The sequence below is a fragment of the Plectropomus leopardus genome, chromosome 5 (assembly GCF_008729295.1).
Source record: "Plectropomus leopardus isolate mb chromosome 5, YSFRI_Pleo_2.0, whole genome shotgun sequence".
In the NCBI taxonomy this organism is placed as follows: Eukaryota; Metazoa; Chordata; class Actinopteri; order Perciformes; family Serranidae; genus Plectropomus; species Plectropomus leopardus.
The window spans coordinates 27320919-27342424 of NC_056467.1; the positions used below are offsets into that span (position 1 = coordinate 27320919).

Here is a 21506-nt window from a genome sequence, read left to right on the forward strand (position 1 = left end):
AGGTAGAGCTGTGGGGCCATAATTGTAAATGATTATGATAAAATGTAGTTGCCCGCAAAAACATAGATCTGAAAATGATTTGCTTTGTTTGTTATGCTCCACGGACATCCCTCTGTGTATTGACATTTCTGTGAGCTCACTGCCACTCTTTTTCTCTGTTAAATGTTCCATTTGAGTTAATAAAGAAAAATAAAGGATGTCAACATAATAAAGGTTTGTGAGTGAATAATGATTGCTACCCTTTGCGCACACTGCAGGCAGGCGCTCAACATTTTAGCATAAATCTAATGACCTTTGTATAGACTAGTGTTTCATATTTCACTGGTAAAAGACAGTGGTATTTCTTTTCTGTAACCTCTGACTATGCATGCGACGTATATGAATAACAATGAGACACAGACCTGTGTAATAGGCCTCAGATATCCAGGACACAAAGGAGCAAAAGCAGTAATATAGAGTGATCCCGCCCTGGGAGGAAGCCATCATACAGCTTCCTCACATGGGGACTCTTCGCCCTATTCCTGTCTCACTGAGCTCCCACACCGGCCCCCCCATTATGAGCTGAGTAAACCTTCCTAATAGGGAGCGAGCATACATAGTCTCTCCATCAGAGGAGAAACAAAGGGAGAGAGGTGCCACATAGATCAGTGTGACTGCTACTAACTGGCCTGTCACAGGGTGCACTCATCTCTCAGTGACGTGAATAGAGGGATGACTCACCGCTTGCGGTGCAAGGAGGGAGGAAGAAGAGTGTGTGCGCGGGCATGTGTGCATGTATGTGTATGTGGTTGGTTGGTTTGGTTTGTTGCGTGATCACAGCAACAGATTAGCCATATTCACTTAAGTATCAGTTGTGCATATGCATGCTTTCACCTTTTACCCTAGTGTGTACTGACAGGGACAGTGTGACACAGACTCAAAGCCAGGATGAGATGGTTTGCATGTATATTTCAGGATTTACTCCCTCCCACATCAACTTCTGTATTGAATTATGTATTTTTAGCAGATGGATATGTGTAATTGCTATGTCGTGTTAATGCATGACAGCTTGCCAGTTATGAACAGACAATCTTGTAAATGCAGTTTATGGAAGGCATTTTCCTTTTTTGATATCTGGCTTGGAGGAGGGGCCATTAGCAAGGGAGGCTAATTGGAGTGGCCATTTAGTATCTTGCTGCTCCTAGCTGTCCTCCTTGCCACAAGAGAAGTTCTGTATGTAAGCGGACTTGCTCTCTTGACCCCAGTGCTTACTGGGTCATCCTTTCTCAGCATCTGTCACTGTAGATCTGAAGGCTATACCATTGGCGTCGAGCAATAGACCACCTGATAAGTTTGGTGACTGATAAGGCAAGTCAGCATCAGGACCACTGGGTTGATTAGATCCACTTCTTTATCTGACTTAGCCTGCCAGTGATTCACATCACTTTGGATGATTCAGTCTCTGGTTGATGGCTGAGAGCACCATCTAGTTTCACTGGGCTTATTGAGCCTGATTGAGATGTGCCTTCTCCCACAAAAGCCAAGACAGCCATTCTGGCATCTCGACAGGGAGCTAAAGAAAGAGTGAGAGAAAGTGTGTGTGTGTGTGTGTGAGAGAGTGTGTGTGAGAGAGAGAGAGTGTGTGGGCACGTGCATGTTAGTATGTGCATTCATACACCTGGCTCACTTTGTAGCCATGTCCAATATTTCTTCTCTGTTAGATACTGGTTGGTCAGTCAGTCTGTCTGCCTACTTGTCTCTTATCTGTGGTGCTATAGCTGTGAAACACCTCATCTCATTCCTGATGGTGCTATTCTTTTTTATATCAGAGGGACTTAGGGCTGTCATGTTCCCTGTGCCTGAAACTGAACAGCCAGGACGTGCACTGTTGAACATCTGTCACTGTGTGGTGAGGGGTATCCATAATGTCAATACACTAGTCTGTTTTGAGAGAAATCCAAGAGACATTTACTTTTAGGAAGCTCCACTACTGCTACAGTAATGGACATTTTCCATCATGTGTACGTTCTTACGATTGAGTGCAAACAGTCAGCAAAAATGCTACTGTTAGGGTGTGATTGCACATGGTTATACATGTGAACAGAACATCCGGAAGCTACTCTACTGTCTGAGAAGTAGTTTAACTGGACTATACTGGCGCCTTTAGAAGTACGTATATTATGTGGACATTGCCATGTACTGAAAAAATAATCAATAGGTATAGTGAGGTGAAATTAAAAATTTAGATGATAGTGTTTTTCAATCAGTAGAAATAAAGGAGTCTGAATTCTAAGTAAAGGCAAAATTCAAAAATACATTTAAACATCCAATATGTAGGCTTTAAGGGCATCTATTGGTAAAAATGGTGTACAATATTCATAACTATGTTTTCATTAGTTTATACTTGCCTGAAATTAGGAATTGTGTTTTCATTGTCTTAAAAAGAGACACTTATCTTTACATACGGAGCAGGTGCTCTTCAATAGAGTCTGTAAAGTTGTTCTACAATAGTGAAGAACAGACAAATCAAGCAATGGCTCTTTGCGTTTTTGCACCATAGTTCTCCTACAGCCTTGGCACATAAGAAACGTTTTAGTTCTATAACCTCACTGCTAGATGCCACAAAATCCCACATACAATATTGGAGCCTTAGGATGCAAAATCACTCTCTCAACATTTTGTACCAGAATGTATTTTTCACATTGTCTTTAGGATACATAAAATGATCTGTAAATGCCTTATGTCTGGTGATCGTTTCAAAAGTCTTACATTTCAGCAGGATTTACAGATGGTTACAAATATATGAAGGAAAAAGGGTGAGCTATTAAAACTGTTTGTGTATATTCATTCCTGAAAAAAAGATGTTACAGTCTCACAAGAGCAAAGCTCCAGACATGAATATTTATTTCCAACTTATCTCGAACTTAAGTTGGTAAATATCAGCGGGAAAAAATATCAGCATCAGCCTTTTAAAAATCACATCCATCCTTTATTCATCCTCTCATTGTGTTCTTCAACACCCTGTCTCTTCTCCTCTCTTTCCTTATCTACTGACCCCCTGTTTATTTAAACCCTTCCAGTGAGTTTACATGGTGGCCGGTTACTCCTCCCCTACCTAATTCCAAGTACATGTACACAAACGTGTGTGCAGATGCACAGAGCTGCGGTTCATTCACAGCTTCTGCAGTGAGTAGCTCTAAGAATGACTGAGCTTGTGACTCATTCTCCCATTGCTGCGTTGATACCAAGGGGGAATGAGAAAAGGTAAAGTGGCTGATAGAAGATGATAAGAGGGAGGGATGGTTGAAAAATACTTTTCTTTATCTTCTGAGTTTAGTCAGATGTGGGATGTTTGGAGGAACAGGTTGATTCCATGTCCATTCAGCTGTTTTTGTATCACAGGGTTTGTGAGGTTAGCTTCTAGTTATAGGAGGAGACAGTGGTTTTAGGATGGAATCTTTATATCCTGAATGGAGCCAAATAATTCATTATTTTAAAAAATCCAGCTCCTGTGGTAATGGCCCTTCTCTCGTTCTGGGTTTGTCTGGCTGAGAGCTGCAGCCGCACTGTGATGTTCTGTATTAAGCACAAGCATGAAGGTTACGGATTCCCTCCCCTCCTGTAAACGTCAGTCATTCCAATGGGGTTGTAAAAGCTGTGCGGATGCTTAAAATAACAGGAATTCAGACAATGTTTACTAAAGCCCAAAAAAATACTCTGTTATTAAATTGTTCAATTGTTTACTGTATAGCTTCCTCCTTCAGGCTCTGGTTTGCATACAGAACAAGACAGAATGCCTTTTTCCTTTTTTTCCCACTTGCTCCTCTCCTTTATATGCCTGTATTGGAGGTGGTTTGATGCTAAAGGGCATGTTGAGGAGAAATAGCCTGGCCGAGGATGAGCTTGCACATCTGTGGCTTCCTAATCTGCTAATAGAAAGTTCCGCTTATTTTAAATTACTACTCTCCTAATTGATGGAAGATCTTTCCTGCCTGCAAGAAAAATGTGTCATGCAAAAAAGAGAGCCATTTACCACAATGTCATTACTGAAAAAAATCAAGGTTAGGGTTTTAACTTGCAATTAGTACTTTTTTGTTTTATTGACAGTTCAGTATTTAGCCTCTTTCCATTGCTTGGCTGTAATTATTAACTGCTGTCAGTTAGTCTGCTTCCCTTTCCTTGCCCATCCTCTCTCTCCTCTTTATTTATGGATGGAGACATTTTATTAGCTCTAATTAATAATCAAGCCCGCTCCATCTTTATAGGCTCACAGTTCATCATGTTTCCATTGAGAGATTATTGAGAGCTCCCATATGAAACCATTCTGTCTCTGCTCTGTCTTTCTACCTTTCTCGCTTTTGTTCTCTTCACCTATGTGCCTCTCTTGATTTTAACAACCCTCTGTTAGTCCCAGCCATCTTCTGTCAAGCTTTTTTTCTTGTCCTCTTTTTATTCTCCATATCTAATTGAGGATTCATTTGTACATCCGATTAAACCAGAGAGTTTGCTTGGATTGTATGCCTTAGACACCTGCGTTAAGTCCCACTTGAGTTTGTTTGTTACTATGGTCTATATCCATTTTTAGATAAGAGGAAACAGGTGGGTATGTATGTATGAATGTATGTATATGTCTGGCCTTTGAGGAGTTTATCCCTCAGCTTTTTCACCCAACCTGAACAATTATCCCCATCTCCTCACACTAACATCCAACGCCCCCCAACTCAGACACACCACACCAGTTGATCCTGTTGGCCTGCCCCAGGAGGCGGAAAGGTGAAGACAGGTTATGTGATTTTGACTGGAGATGATGGTGTTTCCAAAGTGTTGCGTAGCCTCTGTTTACACTGCCAGAACAGGCAGCTTGTTTGTGGCTATTCTTGGATCAGTGGCAGCCTGCCGTTTTGTGGAGGAGGACTGATGTTTTTCCCGTGGCTGCTTCCTCTGGAAGGCTGGCACTCCATGGCCACGTCAGCACAACCAATGCTCCAGTTGACTCAAGGGGAGGGGAGGGGGAGGGGGATGTGGCCTTGGGGTGCCAGCCTTCCAGAGGAAGCAGTTAAAAAGAGTGGGGCCCCCGCCCGGCCCCCCCCCCCCCCCATTCTCCACCCTACCCCTCTCCTCTCTCTTTCTGTCTATATTAAATGTGTGAGGCTCCCTCATCCTACCTCCCTCACTGCATGCTTTCTACTGGTCCTCTTCTTCCTTCACTCTTCAAGTCAGTGCAAAACAAAGTATTTTATTCTAAAGCGACAAAAAAGAAGCTATACTGAGTGCAGATGTGATTCATCAGATTTTGTGTTAGTCAGCATCAGAGGTACTAACTGGAGTTACCTTAATCAGTCACCACACAGATGCACCGCGGCACCTGGCGTAAGCACGGTGTAATTTATTTGTCTTAAAAGTGAGTGCAGCTAACACGCTTTGAACTCCCACTCAAATGATATTGTAATCTGAAATCAATGAGGGCTGAGCCAGTGTGGCTGCCTTCATTCAGACTGAGCTCTCCCATGCTCCCTGAATTGAGATTTTTGTCCTTGCACTCCTTGTCTTCTTGGGTAGGAAAGTGACTCACTGCCTATCAGTCTGCTGGCTTGTTGTACTGAGAGGGGCTTCAAAGCTCTGTGCCCTTTTGATACCAGTATAAGAGGCCTATTTGCAATCTGTCTTATTCAGTGAAGTATAATAGGTAGATGAACGAAATCATTTTCTTATGATTTTTCTGCCAATGGAAAGTATTATATTGCGAGACTGTCTGGTATGAGATGTTTACATTTAAAAGAGGTTTTAGAGCTGCAGTGAGTAAGATCTAGGGGGATTTAGTGGAGTCTAGTGGTGAGAATTGCAGTTTCATGTGAAAAATCTGTTTCTCCGATGCTGTTTGGTATTTTGGAGATGGGCGGGTTGGCCTGCACCTGCTAATGCATGCTCAACTATTTCTCTAATAACTTAAGACTCAGATGATTAGGAAGTTTTTGCCACATTTTAGCAGAGGTCTCTTCCTCTCCAAAACAAACAGGTGATTTAAAACGGTAAAAACCTCTGAATAAAGCAGTTTCCCATAACAGGTCTTTTGTTTTTTGATGTGGCTTGCCAAAGATGGGATTCGAACTGCAGTGGCCAGCACAAAAACACAAATGGCCCTATCTACAGCCAGTGTTTGGTTTGTCTGTTCTGAGGTACTGTAGAAACATAGCGATGAACTCTGCAATCTCTATAAATGAGGACCTGCTCTCTGTGTAGACATAAATGGCTCATACTAAGGTAACAAAAACAAAACAATTTTATTTTCAGGTGATTACACACTAAATAAAACATACATATTATATGATTTAATTTCTACCAATATATCCTCCTAAGTCCTACACACTGAACTTTTAAGAAGAGTGTACCTGCCAGCCCAGAGTACACAATGACTAGTTTGGGGAAATGTCTATTTTTAAATTTTTTAAATTTAAAAAAACAACAACATTTTAATCAGTCCAAAAATCTAGTCCAAGCTGCGGCCAAGCTGTACCCTGTTAATTTTTGTGTGTCTGAGACGATTCATGTTTTTAGATCATTGCTATCTTCATGAAAACCTTAATAAGTAGTGAACAGAACACACCTGCTCTCAAATACCTTACATTAAAAAAACAGATCAAGTCAAACATTTTTGATCTGGTAATATAAACAACATGGATGCATTTCTATTCTAAGCAAAAAACTGCCTTGCTGTATTGCCTTGCAAAGACAACCTGTCTGTGTATTGAGCTGCTGAGTGCAGCAGTGAACTCTGGACCTGAGTCATTATGTGTTGAGGTGTACACTCTGATGTTATTAGGTGTGCTTAGCTAATTCAGCAGTCATACAATTATAGAGGTTGTACTTTATGGTGCTTCTAATATTTTGTCCCCCCTCCTCTTGAATGGGGCAGATGAAATTTTAGAAACACTTATCAGTATAGCATATTACAGTCTGACAGCACTACAAATTTAAACCTCCAAAGTTCCATGATGTTGATTTACCACCTCTTTAAAGCAGTTTCAACAATAATTGTACTTTATAACCTTAATAAGGTAAAATTTATTGTACAGCTGTAACACTGCATTAGCTTTAAGTAGGTTTACTTAACAAACTGATATCTGTCCTTATATGAACACTTGCTTGTTGTTACTCTCACTGAGAGGTGGAGCCTGGACTTCAGCACCTGGGGAGGTGGTAGAAGCTAGAAATGGGAGGTTTCAGTGTATAATTACAGAACCAGCTTTGGGAGTCACGTGCCCATTGTGGGTGCTCATTAAGAGGTGCCTTCTCTCTGCCTACGCCAGCTTTGAACAAATGAAGGAAAACTCATCCCTGAGCAAACTGTTGGGAGGTCAGTGTGTGCTGTGGATCTTTTTGCTCCCCTGCATGGCATCTGGCGCTGGGGCCCTAGTGTTTATGTCTTAGGTTTGTAAGAAGAGAAATGTGTGAACGTGCAAACTTGGCACCGAGGGGTCTCTCTCTCTCTCTCTCTCTTCTCTCTCTCTCTCTCTCTCTCTCTCTCTCTCTCTCTCTCTCTCTCTCTCTCTCTCTCTCTCTCGCTCTCTCTCTTGCTCTCTCGCTCTCTCTCGCTCTCTCTCTCTCAGGCTTTCTGCTGAGCTGTCACTTCTCTGAGCTGAGCTAAGCCGCTACACTGGCCCCTACAACAAAGCCACGCAAGACACTTTGTTGTTTGTTTCTCAGCACTTTTATAAAGTGGTCTTCTTGCATTTCCCAGTATTTGAAAATTGCATTTCTCTGCCTTGTCTTACACACATTTTTAAAAAAATGAAATAGCGATTGAAAATGCAGCTGGCTTAGAGGAGTGAATCAACTGTAGGGATTGTCCCTCTTCAGAGGTAATGTTTGAAGTTTGCTCAAGTGAGAGCCTGCCAAGTGTCATATGCCATAGGTGGCAAGATGGGAGGAGTTCTTTTGGTAGTCCAAGGTTATGGAATAAAAGTTAATGTATTATTTGTGGAGAAGGTTTACAATGACTGGCAGTTTGAGCTCTTCAATGCTTGGATGAATAATACTATACAAAAGATGAGCAACTATACTGAAATAGATCTCTTTAAATACAAAGTCAAAAATGCCATCATCGCATCAACTATTGTGAGGTGTTCTGATTTGTTCCAAGCTGATACCTCCTCTGATTTGTACTTCTGGTGGCTGATATATTCTCTATAGCAACAGCAACTGGGACTCCTGGGTTTTTAGAGTCAGCTACTGTGCTAAACCGATGAAAAAAACAGACATTTTTGTAACTGATGGTTCAAACTTTATTTATTATTAAATATTAATATTAAATAATTATTATTTTTAAAAATTGCTTTTGGTATGAAAACATTTGTTAGCGGTTGGGCCCAGGCTAGAGCTTGAATGAATCTGGTCTGACTCAGACTGAAATGTCAACCCTATGCACTACTGTATTACTTTCAACACATTTACCACAGATGAAACAGCTGTTTTCCCCAGGGGGAAGTGTTTGATCTTGCTCCTTCCCTCTTCACAGGTCCTGCTCAGGTTCCCATGATGTCTCCAAATGGTTCAGTGCCTCCAATCTATGTGCCTCCTGGATACGTTTCACAGGTATTCAATCTTCACTATTTCCAGCGCAATGTTACTGATTGGCATCTGGTCAAACTCGGAGCAACTTTGATATCTGCTCTCTGCACTCTTGTGTGTTTCCTCTTAGATCATAGAAGAGAACGGAGTGCGGCGGGTTCTGGTTTTACCTCAGCAACCAGAGTTCCACCCAGGGGGCCACTCCCCTCTACACCACCCTCCACCCCCACCCCATGCCCACCTGCCTGCCTTCATCCCACACCCTGCCATGATGCCCCCGCCACCCCACCTGTACACAGGCATGGCGGGGGGCGTGGGTGACATGGGCTCTCAGTACATCTCCCAGTACCATCCAGCTCATATCTACTCAGAGCAGGGTGAGTTGGAGCCAGCAGTGTCTGGGCTGTATTGTTATATTAAGATGTTATTTATTTGTCCCCAGCACTTCATTTGCACAGGCGAGTTATACAATCACAGCCTGTGTCAAACTGTTTAGTCTTTCAGTTTCTTAATCTTTGGGGGTTCACCTCACTACCTCCTTGTTTATTTGTAAATTCTTTCATAATAGCCAGTGAGTTTGCCATTTTTCGACCTGCTTTTCTGGCCACCAGACAGGTTTTTTTTACTCCTCCTGTCTGTGTCTGCACAAACTGACATGTGTTGCCTTTTTATTCCTTCAGTCTCTACAGATTCTCACTCCCAACATGGACGCCCGCCGTTTGTCCACAGAGATGACAGAACTAGCAAAACATATGAGCGTCTGCAGAAGAAACTGAAAGAGCGCCAGGGAGGTGGAGGAGGAGGGCAAGTGAAGGACAGCCCTCCCCCTTCGCCACAGAAGACTTGCAGCAGCCCCCCGACAGTGGATATTCACAACGGCGTTGGATTAAAAGGGCTGGAGGTGGAGCAGGGGCAGCTCGGCCATGCAGTTGCCGGCCCTGACAAGCAGACAGGCATGGGCAAAAATGGAGATCCAGGAGGTAAGAAGGGGAAAGGGTAGAGGGTTGTTGAGGCAGGCAGACACACAGCATTTTCCAGATGTTGGGAGTGTGTTGTGTTTAGGAGTAGTGCCTCATTAGTTGCTGCAGCTAGTGGCAGTGAGGGATCAGCAACACAGCAAACATTATTCTTGATTACATGAACTCTGACTGCTCATTAATCATAGAATTTAACTCTGCTATTTGGTGACAACAGCGCATAATTAAGGAATTACAATCAATTTTGAAAGTGGAGGCAAGAATAATTTCACCTTATGGCTAAATAAAGGTTGCTGAAATTGAGAAAACTCAAATCTGAGCGAAAGCAATAAAATGTAATGGGATGTTTAAAACATAGTGCTGTAATGTATCTTTTTTATAACAGCTGGTCATTCCTAGAGAGGGGTATGAAGTTGAAAAATCGATAGACATACATACCTCATAAGCAACCTAGTGTGTGAACTGGAAATAACTATAACTGTGGCCACAAACCTCTCATGACAGTGTATTTTATTTTTCCACAATGAAACCCTAAGTTCAACCGCTCATTCCAAATGTTTATCTGTATTTTTAAATCTAAAGAGACATTCATTATTCTTGGATGATTTCATTTTATTTTTAGCCATAATAGCCATTGTGGATGTACTGAAATATTCTGTGTTAGTGCAGCATGTAGAAGGCAGTTATTCCACCAGATAAATTATTGAATAGATTATGCAAATTTACACCCATAATTTAACTGACCAAGAAGCACACAGACACTTTCAGAACACATGCTTTTACTTTTCTTAAATTTGTCTTAATTTCAGAAATACTGAGGTGTTTTCTGCCCATATTTACCTATATTTCTCTCCTCAGAGCTAGATGAGGAAGCTCAGGCCCTGCAAGCACTATTGAGCACCGTCAGTGCACCAGTGGTTAGTATTCACTTCATCATTTTGTTATTTTTCTTTATCTTATTGATACAATTTGCACAATGTTGTGTGACTCTATTAGTGCTGAGTTCATGAAAACCCATAATGATGCAAATATGTTGCGTCATTAAACATTCTATTAACATCCATGATGAATTCTAGCTGACATCTTGCTAATGGAGTTAGACCTGCTGACTGACATCCATGTGGGGATTTCTATTCCCAAATGTGCCACCAAATACTATGCCAGCAGTTACTGAAAGACTTCAAGTACTGATTTTTAAATAAACAATTACAACGCTCTCACATCATCATGGCACTGTGCTTGGCAGTTTGTAGATGTGAATTTAAATAAAAAATTACATTGAGGGAAATATATAAGCTAGAAATATATAATTATTTTTGTCACATTTGCTTTATTCTTTGAAGTAGCCCTTGATTTAATGGTGCTGAGCTCACAGCAGGAATGTGGATGAATAAATATGACAATGGCTGTTTTAACACCAGCTGGATGAAATAGAACTAGAAATGGAATTTCCTTGACCTCTTATAAGATGAGATTTGTTATACAGTGTCGCTAAGGTCTGATCTTCTTTCAAAAGTAGCAAAACAAGTCTATTGGAAAGATGATAGATAAAGGTAAGGAAGGATGTCTAATACGGGGAAGGTTCAGCTTCAATGGAAAGTGGATTTTTTTCCATCTTTGCTGCCACAGTTTTGTTAAAGGACTGAGAATCGAACTGTGGGAAGCGAAGGAGTATGGTTGGCCCCCAGGGCAGAGGGGAGGGGAAGGCACAGACTTGACCTGATTGAGTTCTTCCATGTATGAATCCCCCCCTGCTGTATAGCTCAGGCTATTTTTAAGCCTCCTCAAAACAGAATGAAAAATGTTAAGGTTGTGCAGCACATCCCAGGGTTTTCAGCCAAGTGCTGAAAACCCTTTCCCCAAGTGGCATCAGCTTGAATATTTTGATCCCTGTCTCTTTTCCTGTATCAAGCAATGCAGTTTTTGTGTCGGAAATTAAGGAGTAAGAAATGTTCTTGAAAACTTTGTGCAGGACTGATAACTAGACATGTTAGATTTTAGTTGAGGTTTGCAAAATTCAGAAAAGTGTGTGCATGTTGTGACGTGGGGGGTGAAATCGTAAGAGGAATAAAAGCTTTGGTTACATATCCAGGTGTAATGGTTTAATGTAGACTTAGTTGTGACTCATGAAACTTTCATATAATAGGTGTCTGACATCCAGGCTAGAGGAGCAGTAGTGAGCTGGGGTGTGCCCTCCAGGCCAGAGAGTGAGAATGGCAGCGTGGAAGATGACTGCAGCCTCCTGGAGCCCTTCAGCTATGAGGTTTCTGTCTCATTTAGTGGCAAAGATGGGAAGTACAAGAGTATGTACTGGTAAGCACCAACAGCAAGATGCTACAATATTCAGCACCAACCGTTGTTAGAGATTTTACATAGATGTTTTTTTGATAAAACACGAAAGACTGTTTTGTTGTTATGTTTTCCTTTGATGCAGCGGGGAAGAACTAAGTGCTACTTTAGAAGACCTTCGACCAGCAACAGACTATCATGTCAGGTTGGCATAACCCTCTGCCTGCTTTTGTTTGGACCACAGTGTCAGTGCACAGAGGAACATTTCATAACCACTTTGTTCTCTTTCCCCAGGGTCCAGGCCATATGTAATTGTTTACAGGGAAGCCCGTCGGAGGCTGTGAGCTTCACCACTTTAAGCTGTGAGCCAGATCCTCCTAATGCTCCCAGAAAAGCCAGTGGGACCAAGAACACACTTGTACTCCAGTGGAAGGTAAAATAGATTGGATGATTGATGGAATTTAAAACCACAGTTTTAGGGGTGGTGAACAATTAGCAACTACATCTATGTGACAGAAATCAAGGCACATTTAGACCAGTGGTTCAACAATTTTAAGGAAAATTGAAAATCCAAATTCTGTTTTTACAGTTTCTGGCTATGATAAATGGTCTGATTTTGGCTATTTTTTGCGGGCCCAAGGCTTTTAGAGAAGAATTTTAGAAAAGAAGAAATATGCCAAAATATTTTTAAAAAAGTTTTAAAGTGAAAAAAAGCTAAAAATGTTATATGGAAAAAATCGGAGCGCATTTGTTTGTGTTTTTTTGTTTGTTTTGGTTTTTTTTTCCTTCCCTACTGAGGTTTAGGCTAAGCCCCCACTGTCTTCAAATCCTAGAAACGCCCCTGGTTCTAACTAATTGCACTTTATTCTTGCAATATGTTTTACTTCATTCTGTTTTAATTCCACATGTAATTTACTTTTTGTCAAATCATATTGAATATGTAGTCATTTCTCTAATGTGCAGATGTTGACCTAGTGAATAAGGAGAAATCTGGACCCAGTGACTGGACCAGTTGGGAACCTCTTATGTGTAGAATAATAACAGCCAGGTCTTAAAATGCATTTTGTTTATTTAGCAGCCATAACGCCCTTTGTATTACATGTTTTTTATATGCGATACCTGCCACAAACATACTTTTCCAATTGGCCATATGGTAGGAGATATATGTTAATGACAAAATGATCACCCGTTTAAAATCCCCAAACTGGCTGGGAGAAAGAGGAAAAAGTAATTAAGAAACAATCTCCCCTTCCTCAATAACCTTTGCTAAGATCCACTTCACTGTGGTTCTTTACCTTCTGTTGCTTCATTAAAGTTGCTGAATTGCTAGCAGTAAAAGGCAGTTTGATGCATAGATCACCTCCCAGGTGTGAGTGTGAATGAGTGAAAGTTTAGCAAGGCACTTTTAGAACAACCATGCTTGCTCAGCAAACTTCATTAAGTTAATTAAACCATATAACAGTGTGCACACCTGGATGCACCTTATTTGTCATTAGTAGGGCTTAAGATTACATCTCTGTAATTAGTGGCAGTAAAAGGAAATATTCTCCACAAGGTTTGAATAAAAGGTGGTGGGGCTTAAAGGTCCAGTGTGGAGGATTTAGGGGATTATATTGGCAGAAGTGGAATATAATACAATAATAATGTTTCCTTTGGTGTATGTTCACCTGAAAATAATAATTGCTGGGTTACCTTAGAATGAGCCATTTATATCTGTATAGAGTAGGACCATGTCAACATAGTCTGCCATGTTGCACCACTATGTTTCTGTTTTTTCTATTGTAGTATTAGTAGTTGTGTATTGTAACACTGACTCTAGATAATGCTTTGTATGTCTGCCACTATAGTTAGCATCTAATCCATGATAAGCCAAACAGCATTGCAAAAATAATGATTTTTAAAGTGAAACTTCTTTCTTCAATGTTTTTACTGGTTTAAATCACTGGGTCCGTTTGTTGTGGAGAGGAGGAGACCTCTGCGGACAATTCTGCTCCTGGTAAAAACCCTCTAAAAAATAATCACTGAAGGAGCTGTATCTGGGAATTTACTTTTGGCACATGGGAGAAATTTCAACTAGTTACAATCTGCAATCCTCACTGCTAGGTGCCATTAAATCTGATATACTGCTCCTTCAGGTCCTCTAAAAAAATGGTTTGGCTATGAAACATTCTTGTTCTCCCTTTGTGGGCATATATTTAAGTCAAATGAATAACTGGGCTCTTGTGTGTGTGTAAGTGGTATGTGTGCTTTATATATTTATCTGATAGAAATATGATTTATTTTAAAAATGTATATGGCTTATTTGCAGGCTCCTTGTGATAACGGTTCCAAAATTCAAAACTACATTCTTCAGTGGGATGAGGTAATATTTCATCTATCATAAAAGAAATGTTGAACACTGCACCACAATCTCATGTTTTATGTGGAACTGAAACTTCTTCTCCCTAGGGGAAGGGCACTGGGATTTATGAACAGTGCTATTATGGACCTCAGAAGCAGTACAGAGTGACCAAGCTTTCACCAGCTTCAAGATACTCCTTCCGCCTTGCAGCCAAAAATGACATGGGTGTAAGGTAGGCGCGCAAGATTATGCTGGATTATTTTCTGGATGGCACCCTCCCTGTTGTCCATTTTCATGTTACCGTTTCTTCCATTCACTGTCTCCACCTATGTGTGCATGTGTGTCTCTCACTTGGTCTCTTCTGTCTTTTTCTCCCATTCTCTCCCATCCTCTGTCTCTCTCTGCCCTCCCCAGCGAGTTCAGTGAAGTGGTGGACCTGTTCACCTCATGCAGTGTGCCATTGCCACCCTTCCCTCCAGAGCTGGAGATGGCGGGGGTGACCTGGCTGTGTATGAAGTGGCAGAGGCCCACTAGCTCTCCAAAGGAGGATGACATCTACTATGTTTTGGAGATGGAGGAGGAAGGCTCGGTATGTCTCTCACAGTTTGCCTTTTTCAATAGAAAAACCAACTGCTCATTTAAGACTGAAACACATGAATGACACAGCAAATATTTTACATGTTGTCTCCCTTCTGAGGTGCTGCAGTTACTTTTTAGAAGGCAGTACTGCCAAGTTCATTTCTTTGACTTACATTCATCTTCAGACGACATGAAATATGTATGCCATTAACACAGCACACTTAAAATTCTTACAGTTACAATCATTTAATAGTATACACTCATGTTCCTGGTTGATGTGCATCCTCTTGCTAGTTGGTGCATTCAGGTATCCTGTTGCTCACATTAAACCAGCCAAAATTGAATTAATGTCATTGTTTTGCGACACTAACAGTTTGCTCTAAAACTTACGTGACATTTATAGCTCCTGACACCTGTTCCTGCACCGCCTCAAGCAGCTACCTGCAGACATAGTGCCTGCCAGGGAAAACACAAAAAAGTTCCCCTATCCCCTGTAGCTGTTTGTCTCCTGTAGACCACTTTGTTTTCTGTGCTTCAGTGGTTGTCTTGTAAGTCATTGCTTACCTGGTTGTTTCCTTTCTCACTTTGTCATTTGTCTTTGTCCCAGGGATATGGCTTCCAGCCAAGCTATGATGGTGAGGAGCTCTCCTGCACAACCAGGAATCTCCACAGGAGTACCAAGTACAAGTTTAGGGTAAGGGTGCCCTGTAATGTTTTCCATCATAGCTATGTGTGGAGAGGACAGGCTTCAGGCAGGGAGGGTGCTGAGGCCCACAGTGGCCCTATGACTCATCCATTTGCAGGATTCTGCCAGCAGGGCAGTGGGCAACTGACAGCTTAAACAAGAGGACTCCACTGCCCGTCACATGCGGGCCTCAGTCTGATCAAGTGAAGCGTTTCAGCCACGGCGGCTTTTTGGCCAGCCCAGTAATGTGACTTAGTTCATGGACTGACAAGTGTCTTTCTCTCCATGTCACTGCATTTCTCTCTTTGTCTCTTACCCTCTCCCTCATTTCCTTATCTCTCATTCTGACATTCTTGCCTAAATTGATGCTCTGCCTGCAGTTTGCTGAAGTACTAAATGGCTCTGATAAATCACAGATGATCATCTTTCACCTGTTCTACACAGAGACCAATGCAAGAAATATACATGATGCTCCTAATAATAAGCTGAATAGTGGTAATCCAGTGAGAAAAATTGGCGTAGATAAATAGATAAATTATATACACGAAATTGTAGGCTTGCATTACCTCTGCATGTGATTTTTTTTTATACCTGCATATAAAAATATTCAAAAATCCTTTGCCCTCTTCTACCCCCTTTTTGGAGATGGATTGATTCATTATTTTTGTTCTTCATTTACTTTACTACTAATTTTATCTTTTTTCCATTCTGCACTGGTACAGAGCTTTGATTAGCGATGCTTTTTAAATCAGTGATGGGATCTGTTCCAGGTAGATTTGTAAAGGTGTTGAACATCTTAAAATTGGCTTTGTGAAAGCTGCAGATAGCCTTTGTTTAATTTGTGCAGTCACAGTTTGGCTCAGTGAGAGTGAAAGGGAAAAAAAAGCATAACACATCTTATGATGGATCAGTAAATTACTCTTGAATCTTGCAAATTCTAAAGATCATACTTACATAAATACATACTATAACAGTGCCAGCGTCAGCAGTGAAGCTCCCACTGAGGCCATTCTTACTAAATACATTTGCAGCCATAATACTTTATGCTTCAGATAAAAGCACCTTTTATGATTGGAACTCCTGGAGGGAGGGCAATGATTTATTCAGACCACATATACATTTTTTTCCTTATAGGGCTTGGGCCTGTAATATACTTATTATGTATTGCAAATAGAAAAAAAGGCAAAACATTATTGCTTTTTTAAGGATAAGGTGGGGAATATTCTTTAGCCTTTGTGCCATAGTTCTCCATTTTTGTGAAAGGAAGCACTGCAGCATTGCTATGCATGACACTGACAGAAAGGTATTGCATTACCCAAACAAACCACCATATGCCAAAATGGTGGAAAAGTGCAATAGACCCCCCAGACCCTTCCCCTCACTCCCAATTATCCAGCGGTGCGGGGGGGGGGGGGGGGCTGCTTGGTGCTGTGCAGGTTTGTCTTGGTACAGTATGTGGATGAGCTGTACTCAGCAGGCTTACAAAGATTTTCATGTTATTTCAGATTGCCGCTAGGGAAATGCAAATTGCCTTATTGTCACGTTTCTTTTATTGCAGTGCTCGTGGCATCTTAACAGATTTGTTGAAGTGTATTTGTAGATTTAAGGATCTTTTTGATACTATGTTATTTGTCTGTGGCCATTTTAGTTGCAAGCAGAGTGTTACACTCCCTCGCAGATTCTTTCATTATCCTCCTCTAATTCTAGTTTGTACTTGTCATCAGGAAACATAATGACCTTTATAAACTTGCTCTTATTGACCATGTATGCAAACAATGGCCAGTATTTAAATCCTCTGAAACATGGATCAACATCTCTTTTCTTGTATTGCGTTCAGAGGCCTTCACAAGTATTTAAACCTTTGAAATCTGAGCAAATTGGTTGCTTTGTCTTGAAAACTTAGCAAGAACTGCCTTACCAATTGCAAAAATTGGTAGATTTTGATTTTTTTTCCCCCAATATTTTTATTACAGTTTTTAACTTTGAACACACATACAGACAAATCAAACAATAATATAGTGAAGGAAACACACACTGGCCGTGCAAACAAAATTTCTCAGCTAAATCCCTACATAATACATAACGTGCAGCATATATTATAGTCAATAGAATTGAGAATATCATGGTATCTATGCATGTATAGGGAGCACTCGGTATGTTACAATTACAGTTGACAGTAATGCAGCACTTAAAATACACAGACATAAAGAAACAATGAGTTTTAAGCAGGCTCAGAAAACAAAGCATATAAAAAAGGAAATAAATTAAATAAAAATAAAATTACATTATATAAATCTTTCTTCCCTAGTACCCAAAAGTATTTTTGACAGTTTTTGGGGCTGTAATACACCATTCACTTTGAAACCAAATTAAGTCTTTTACCAGTATATCTATAAAAGGGTGCCCAAGTTTTTAAAAAATCATCAACTATACACTTGAATTTGTTTGTAAGATACTCCATTGGTATGAGGTGAAAGAGCAGCGTATTGAATTTATTTTTTAAAAAGCAAGGGAAAAATGTAAGAATTTTTTTTATATATAATCAAAGGAATTAATTATTTTACAGACTTGTTATCTTATTATTAATATTATTAATACCCATTAATGTCCTTAGTGGAAGTTCAAAATTTTCTTTGCATCATTTAAAGTACTAGCTGACCTAAGAAGATATCAGTTGGGATTTTTCAAATCAGTTGAAGTATGAGGCTACAGCGCCTGTTTTTCTTAACATACTTTTTTTAGTATCTGGTCACAAGGGGTGTCTCATTTTTTGATTTTCCATGAAAACACACCCAAAACAATAGGTGAGGAGTATCAGATTTTAATAGTTTTTCATGCACACATTGCCCAGACTCTTATAATACAGATTTAAAAAGAGAAATGGTAATTCATTGATTTTCCTCGCTCCAATATGACATTGTGCACAGTATAGAGGAATTTTATAATGTATTTCTATGGGGTCTTAAATGGAGTAAAATATCTGTTAACTCACAATCTACCACCCCTACTTAATATCACTCACACACACACACACACACACACACACACACACACACACACACACACACACACACACACACACACACACACACACAGGAATACATTGAAATCCATGGTCATAGAACTGTGTGTTGTTAACACACTGGAAAATCTGTTTTATGATTTATTCTTACTTCAGTCTATCTGGTTAAGTGCATGGATTTTTTTGAACATGTATAATGTGAACCTTTATTTCCACCAGGGTTTATAGGAAACATCATAAAATGACTAACCCTATGTGACTAACTACTAAAAATAGTATGTTACAGATATAGTTGTATCTCAAAAACTGACTGAGCTGTATCTCAAAAAAAGGCTTGTATCACATTTTTGGTACCATTGGACTCAGAACACCTTGAATTTAAAAAATGTGTTATTTGTTCCAGTGTATATATAATATTAAGCATATAAAATTAGTGCTAAAGTCATTTTTGTGATTTTTTTCATCTTTCAACTAAGGCATGATAAATTTCAGATATTGAAAATTTTGATTTTGACGTGTAGCCACATGTCTTGACACTTAACACACAAAATGTCATGTTTCTATCTCTAACAGAGAAATATCTATAGGGCTTTTACTTAACATACTAATTATAGTGTAAGGATGTTATTGGGTTAATAATAAATATAATTTCTTCCGAAGTTGCTCATATCCTTTTTCCAATGTTTTTGAAAGAAATCAAGCCAGTTTGGTCACTAAGGAATGACTCCTCACTGCCTGTATTCATGTTTTTCCTCCAGGTGGCAGCATACAACTCAGAGGGGAAAAGTAACCCCAGCCAGGTGGTCGAGTTCATCACGAACCCTGACAGACCCAGCAGTCCCTGCAGGCCTGTCATCAAAGGAAGAGTGCTGTCCAACAGCTTCAAGATGGCCTGGGGTGAACATTTCCTACCAAATGCCTTTCCCTTTATCAGCCTTTATATATCAGTCCCTCCTCATTCTTACATGTAGTTAATAGCCTGGCAAGGCTCGTTTACAGTTTCACTTGTCTCATTGAGTTTTGCTTGGCAGCATATATAGTGTATCTCCTGGAGACAGATGACATTCCAAGAAGTCTGAACAGTAGATGACCGTTCTCTCCTTCATCGGCATGAATCCTTCCTACACCTCACTGGACAAACACATCATTAACTGCTGTACTTGGTCTCTGCTTCTAGTTTTCAAAAGGAAAAAAAAAAACATGACTGCAGCTCTGAAAATTCTGTCAAATGTCTCTGTGTTTCCAACAAAATTAGTTTCTGAAGAAGTTTAAGGGGTGAAAAAGGTCATGAGTTGGCAAGTCATGCTTCATCTGCATTTACATTTCTGAGTTATACTACTACTAATAATTTTTGTGAGATTTTTGAGGCAGCAAGTTTCTCTGTTATATCTCCAAATGTCATAGTTTGTTGGTTTGAGTCATTACACATCTTAATGCAATAATTCAATTCTCAAGTATATTTCCAGACATAGCCTCATGAAAATTGAGCTTGCTGGCTGCTTAATTAAAGAAATTGGATTTGTGCCATTTGATGATGATTTTTTTTCCCCCTCAATTTAGAGCCCCCAAAAGATAATGGTGGAGCAGAAGTCACAAAGTATGTTGTGGAGTTGTCTGAGGGCTTAAGCGGTAAGTTGTAAATGGTAGTAATAGAAATGTTAAAGTGAAAATAACATTTTAAACACTGAAAACATTAGTTTGTTTAAACAATTTAAATGTATTTGCAATGTGTTTGTATTTAGGTTTGTCATGGGAGCTGGTGTACTCGGGGCCAGCTATGGAGCACGTGTGTGAAGGCTTGAAGCCCGGCTGCTCCTACCAGACCCGAGTGTACTGCATAAGCGAGGGGGGGCAGAGCCCGGTGAGTCATTCAGCATCGGCACACGTGCACAGGCATTTGCGCACATAGCCTTGTGTTTTTGCCACAGGAATTTTAAGAGTTTGCTGATCAGTTACAATTTTATTTGATTTTATTCGCAGGTAGAAAAACATCCCACAACTGCACCGACTTTTTAAATTGATGCAGGCTGCATACACAAGTGTCAAGATCACAATTAGATATACTCCAACTCTCACTCAACTTAAAATTACTGTTATTTTGCAGTGTTTTTCTATTGGTTCTGTTATTTTTTATTCATTTCTCGGCTGTTACATATAGTGTAATTGTTAGGGAAGGCAGTTGGGAATCACAACACAACCTGTGATTTGATCTGATAAATTTCACATGAATAATTCTAGATATGCACTCTATTTATGGTGAGTTTTAATAGAAAATTGTCACTCAGCCAGTGTCCTATGTTGGGAGATTAGACTACGCTTCCTGGTGTGTAAGAACAAGACAAAGCCCGCTAATCGATTAACCCTCCCTTCATGTGTCAGTGGATGTTTTTCTTAATTAGTTCAGTTCACAGACACTCTTCATTAATTTCTTCATCACCTGTTAGTGCATGCATTTATTCATGGTGGGGCTTGTAAAGAAACATGACTCATGGTGGCGAAATCCTGCCTTTCAGTGCAGCACAATGTGACATAACACTCACATGTTTGCCTTTTGTCACAGAGATTGAGACTCTGAAAAATGGGGACCTATTTTTCCTTTCGCCAGACAACCTGTCTAACTTTATTCATGTTCTTGCAAGGACTACAGCATATTTCTCAGTGTGCTGGTTGAATGATACATTTACATTTATCTCCTTTTTGCTGTACCCTGAAAATTGGTGAAAATTACAATTTTTATCCACTTAGTGTTGTCTTAGCAAGAGAGGAGGGGGGTGAGATTGTCAATTTGTTATTTTCTCAGGGTCTTAATTGGTGTGTTGTCTTCCCTTGCAAGCTGTCGGAGACCCTGCAGGTTCAGACTCCCGCAGTGCCCCCAGGGCCCTGCCAGCCCCCTCGGCTGGTGGGCAAGCCCAAAGCCAGGGAGGTGCAACTGCGCTGGGGTGAGTCATTCCTCTCCAACTCAGATCTGTGTGGGATGTATTCTAGCTTCTGTTGATGCATTTATTTGTCTAGCAAACTACCTCAAAGCTTTTACGATGCAGTCTGTATTAGTTCACTGTTTGTACA

The 21506-nt window shown here is 40.3% G+C and overlaps 1 protein-coding gene across 1 annotated transcript in view; it reads left to right on the forward strand.

Moving 5' to 3' along the window:
- Positions 1-21506, forward strand: part of fndc3a (fibronectin type III domain containing 3A) — a 50913-nt gene that overhangs the window by 18900 nt on the left and 10507 nt on the right. The window contains exons 4-18 of the mRNA XM_042486327.1: positions 8495-8571; positions 8678-8924; positions 9228-9527; positions 10383-10441; positions 11671-11837; positions 11959-12018; positions 12108-12246; positions 14122-14175; positions 14262-14386; positions 14569-14743; positions 15341-15427; positions 19199-19337; positions 20001-20069; positions 20183-20301; positions 21274-21379. Coding sequence (XP_042342261.1) covers positions 8495-8571; positions 8678-8924; positions 9228-9527; positions 10383-10441; positions 11671-11837; positions 11959-12018; positions 12108-12246; positions 14122-14175; positions 14262-14386; positions 14569-14743; positions 15341-15427; positions 19199-19337; positions 20001-20069; positions 20183-20301; positions 21274-21379 — 1923 coding nt within the window. The remainder of the gene's footprint in view (positions 1-8494; positions 8572-8677; positions 8925-9227; positions 9528-10382; positions 10442-11670; positions 11838-11958; positions 12019-12107; positions 12247-14121; positions 14176-14261; positions 14387-14568; positions 14744-15340; positions 15428-19198; positions 19338-20000; positions 20070-20182; positions 20302-21273; positions 21380-21506) is intronic.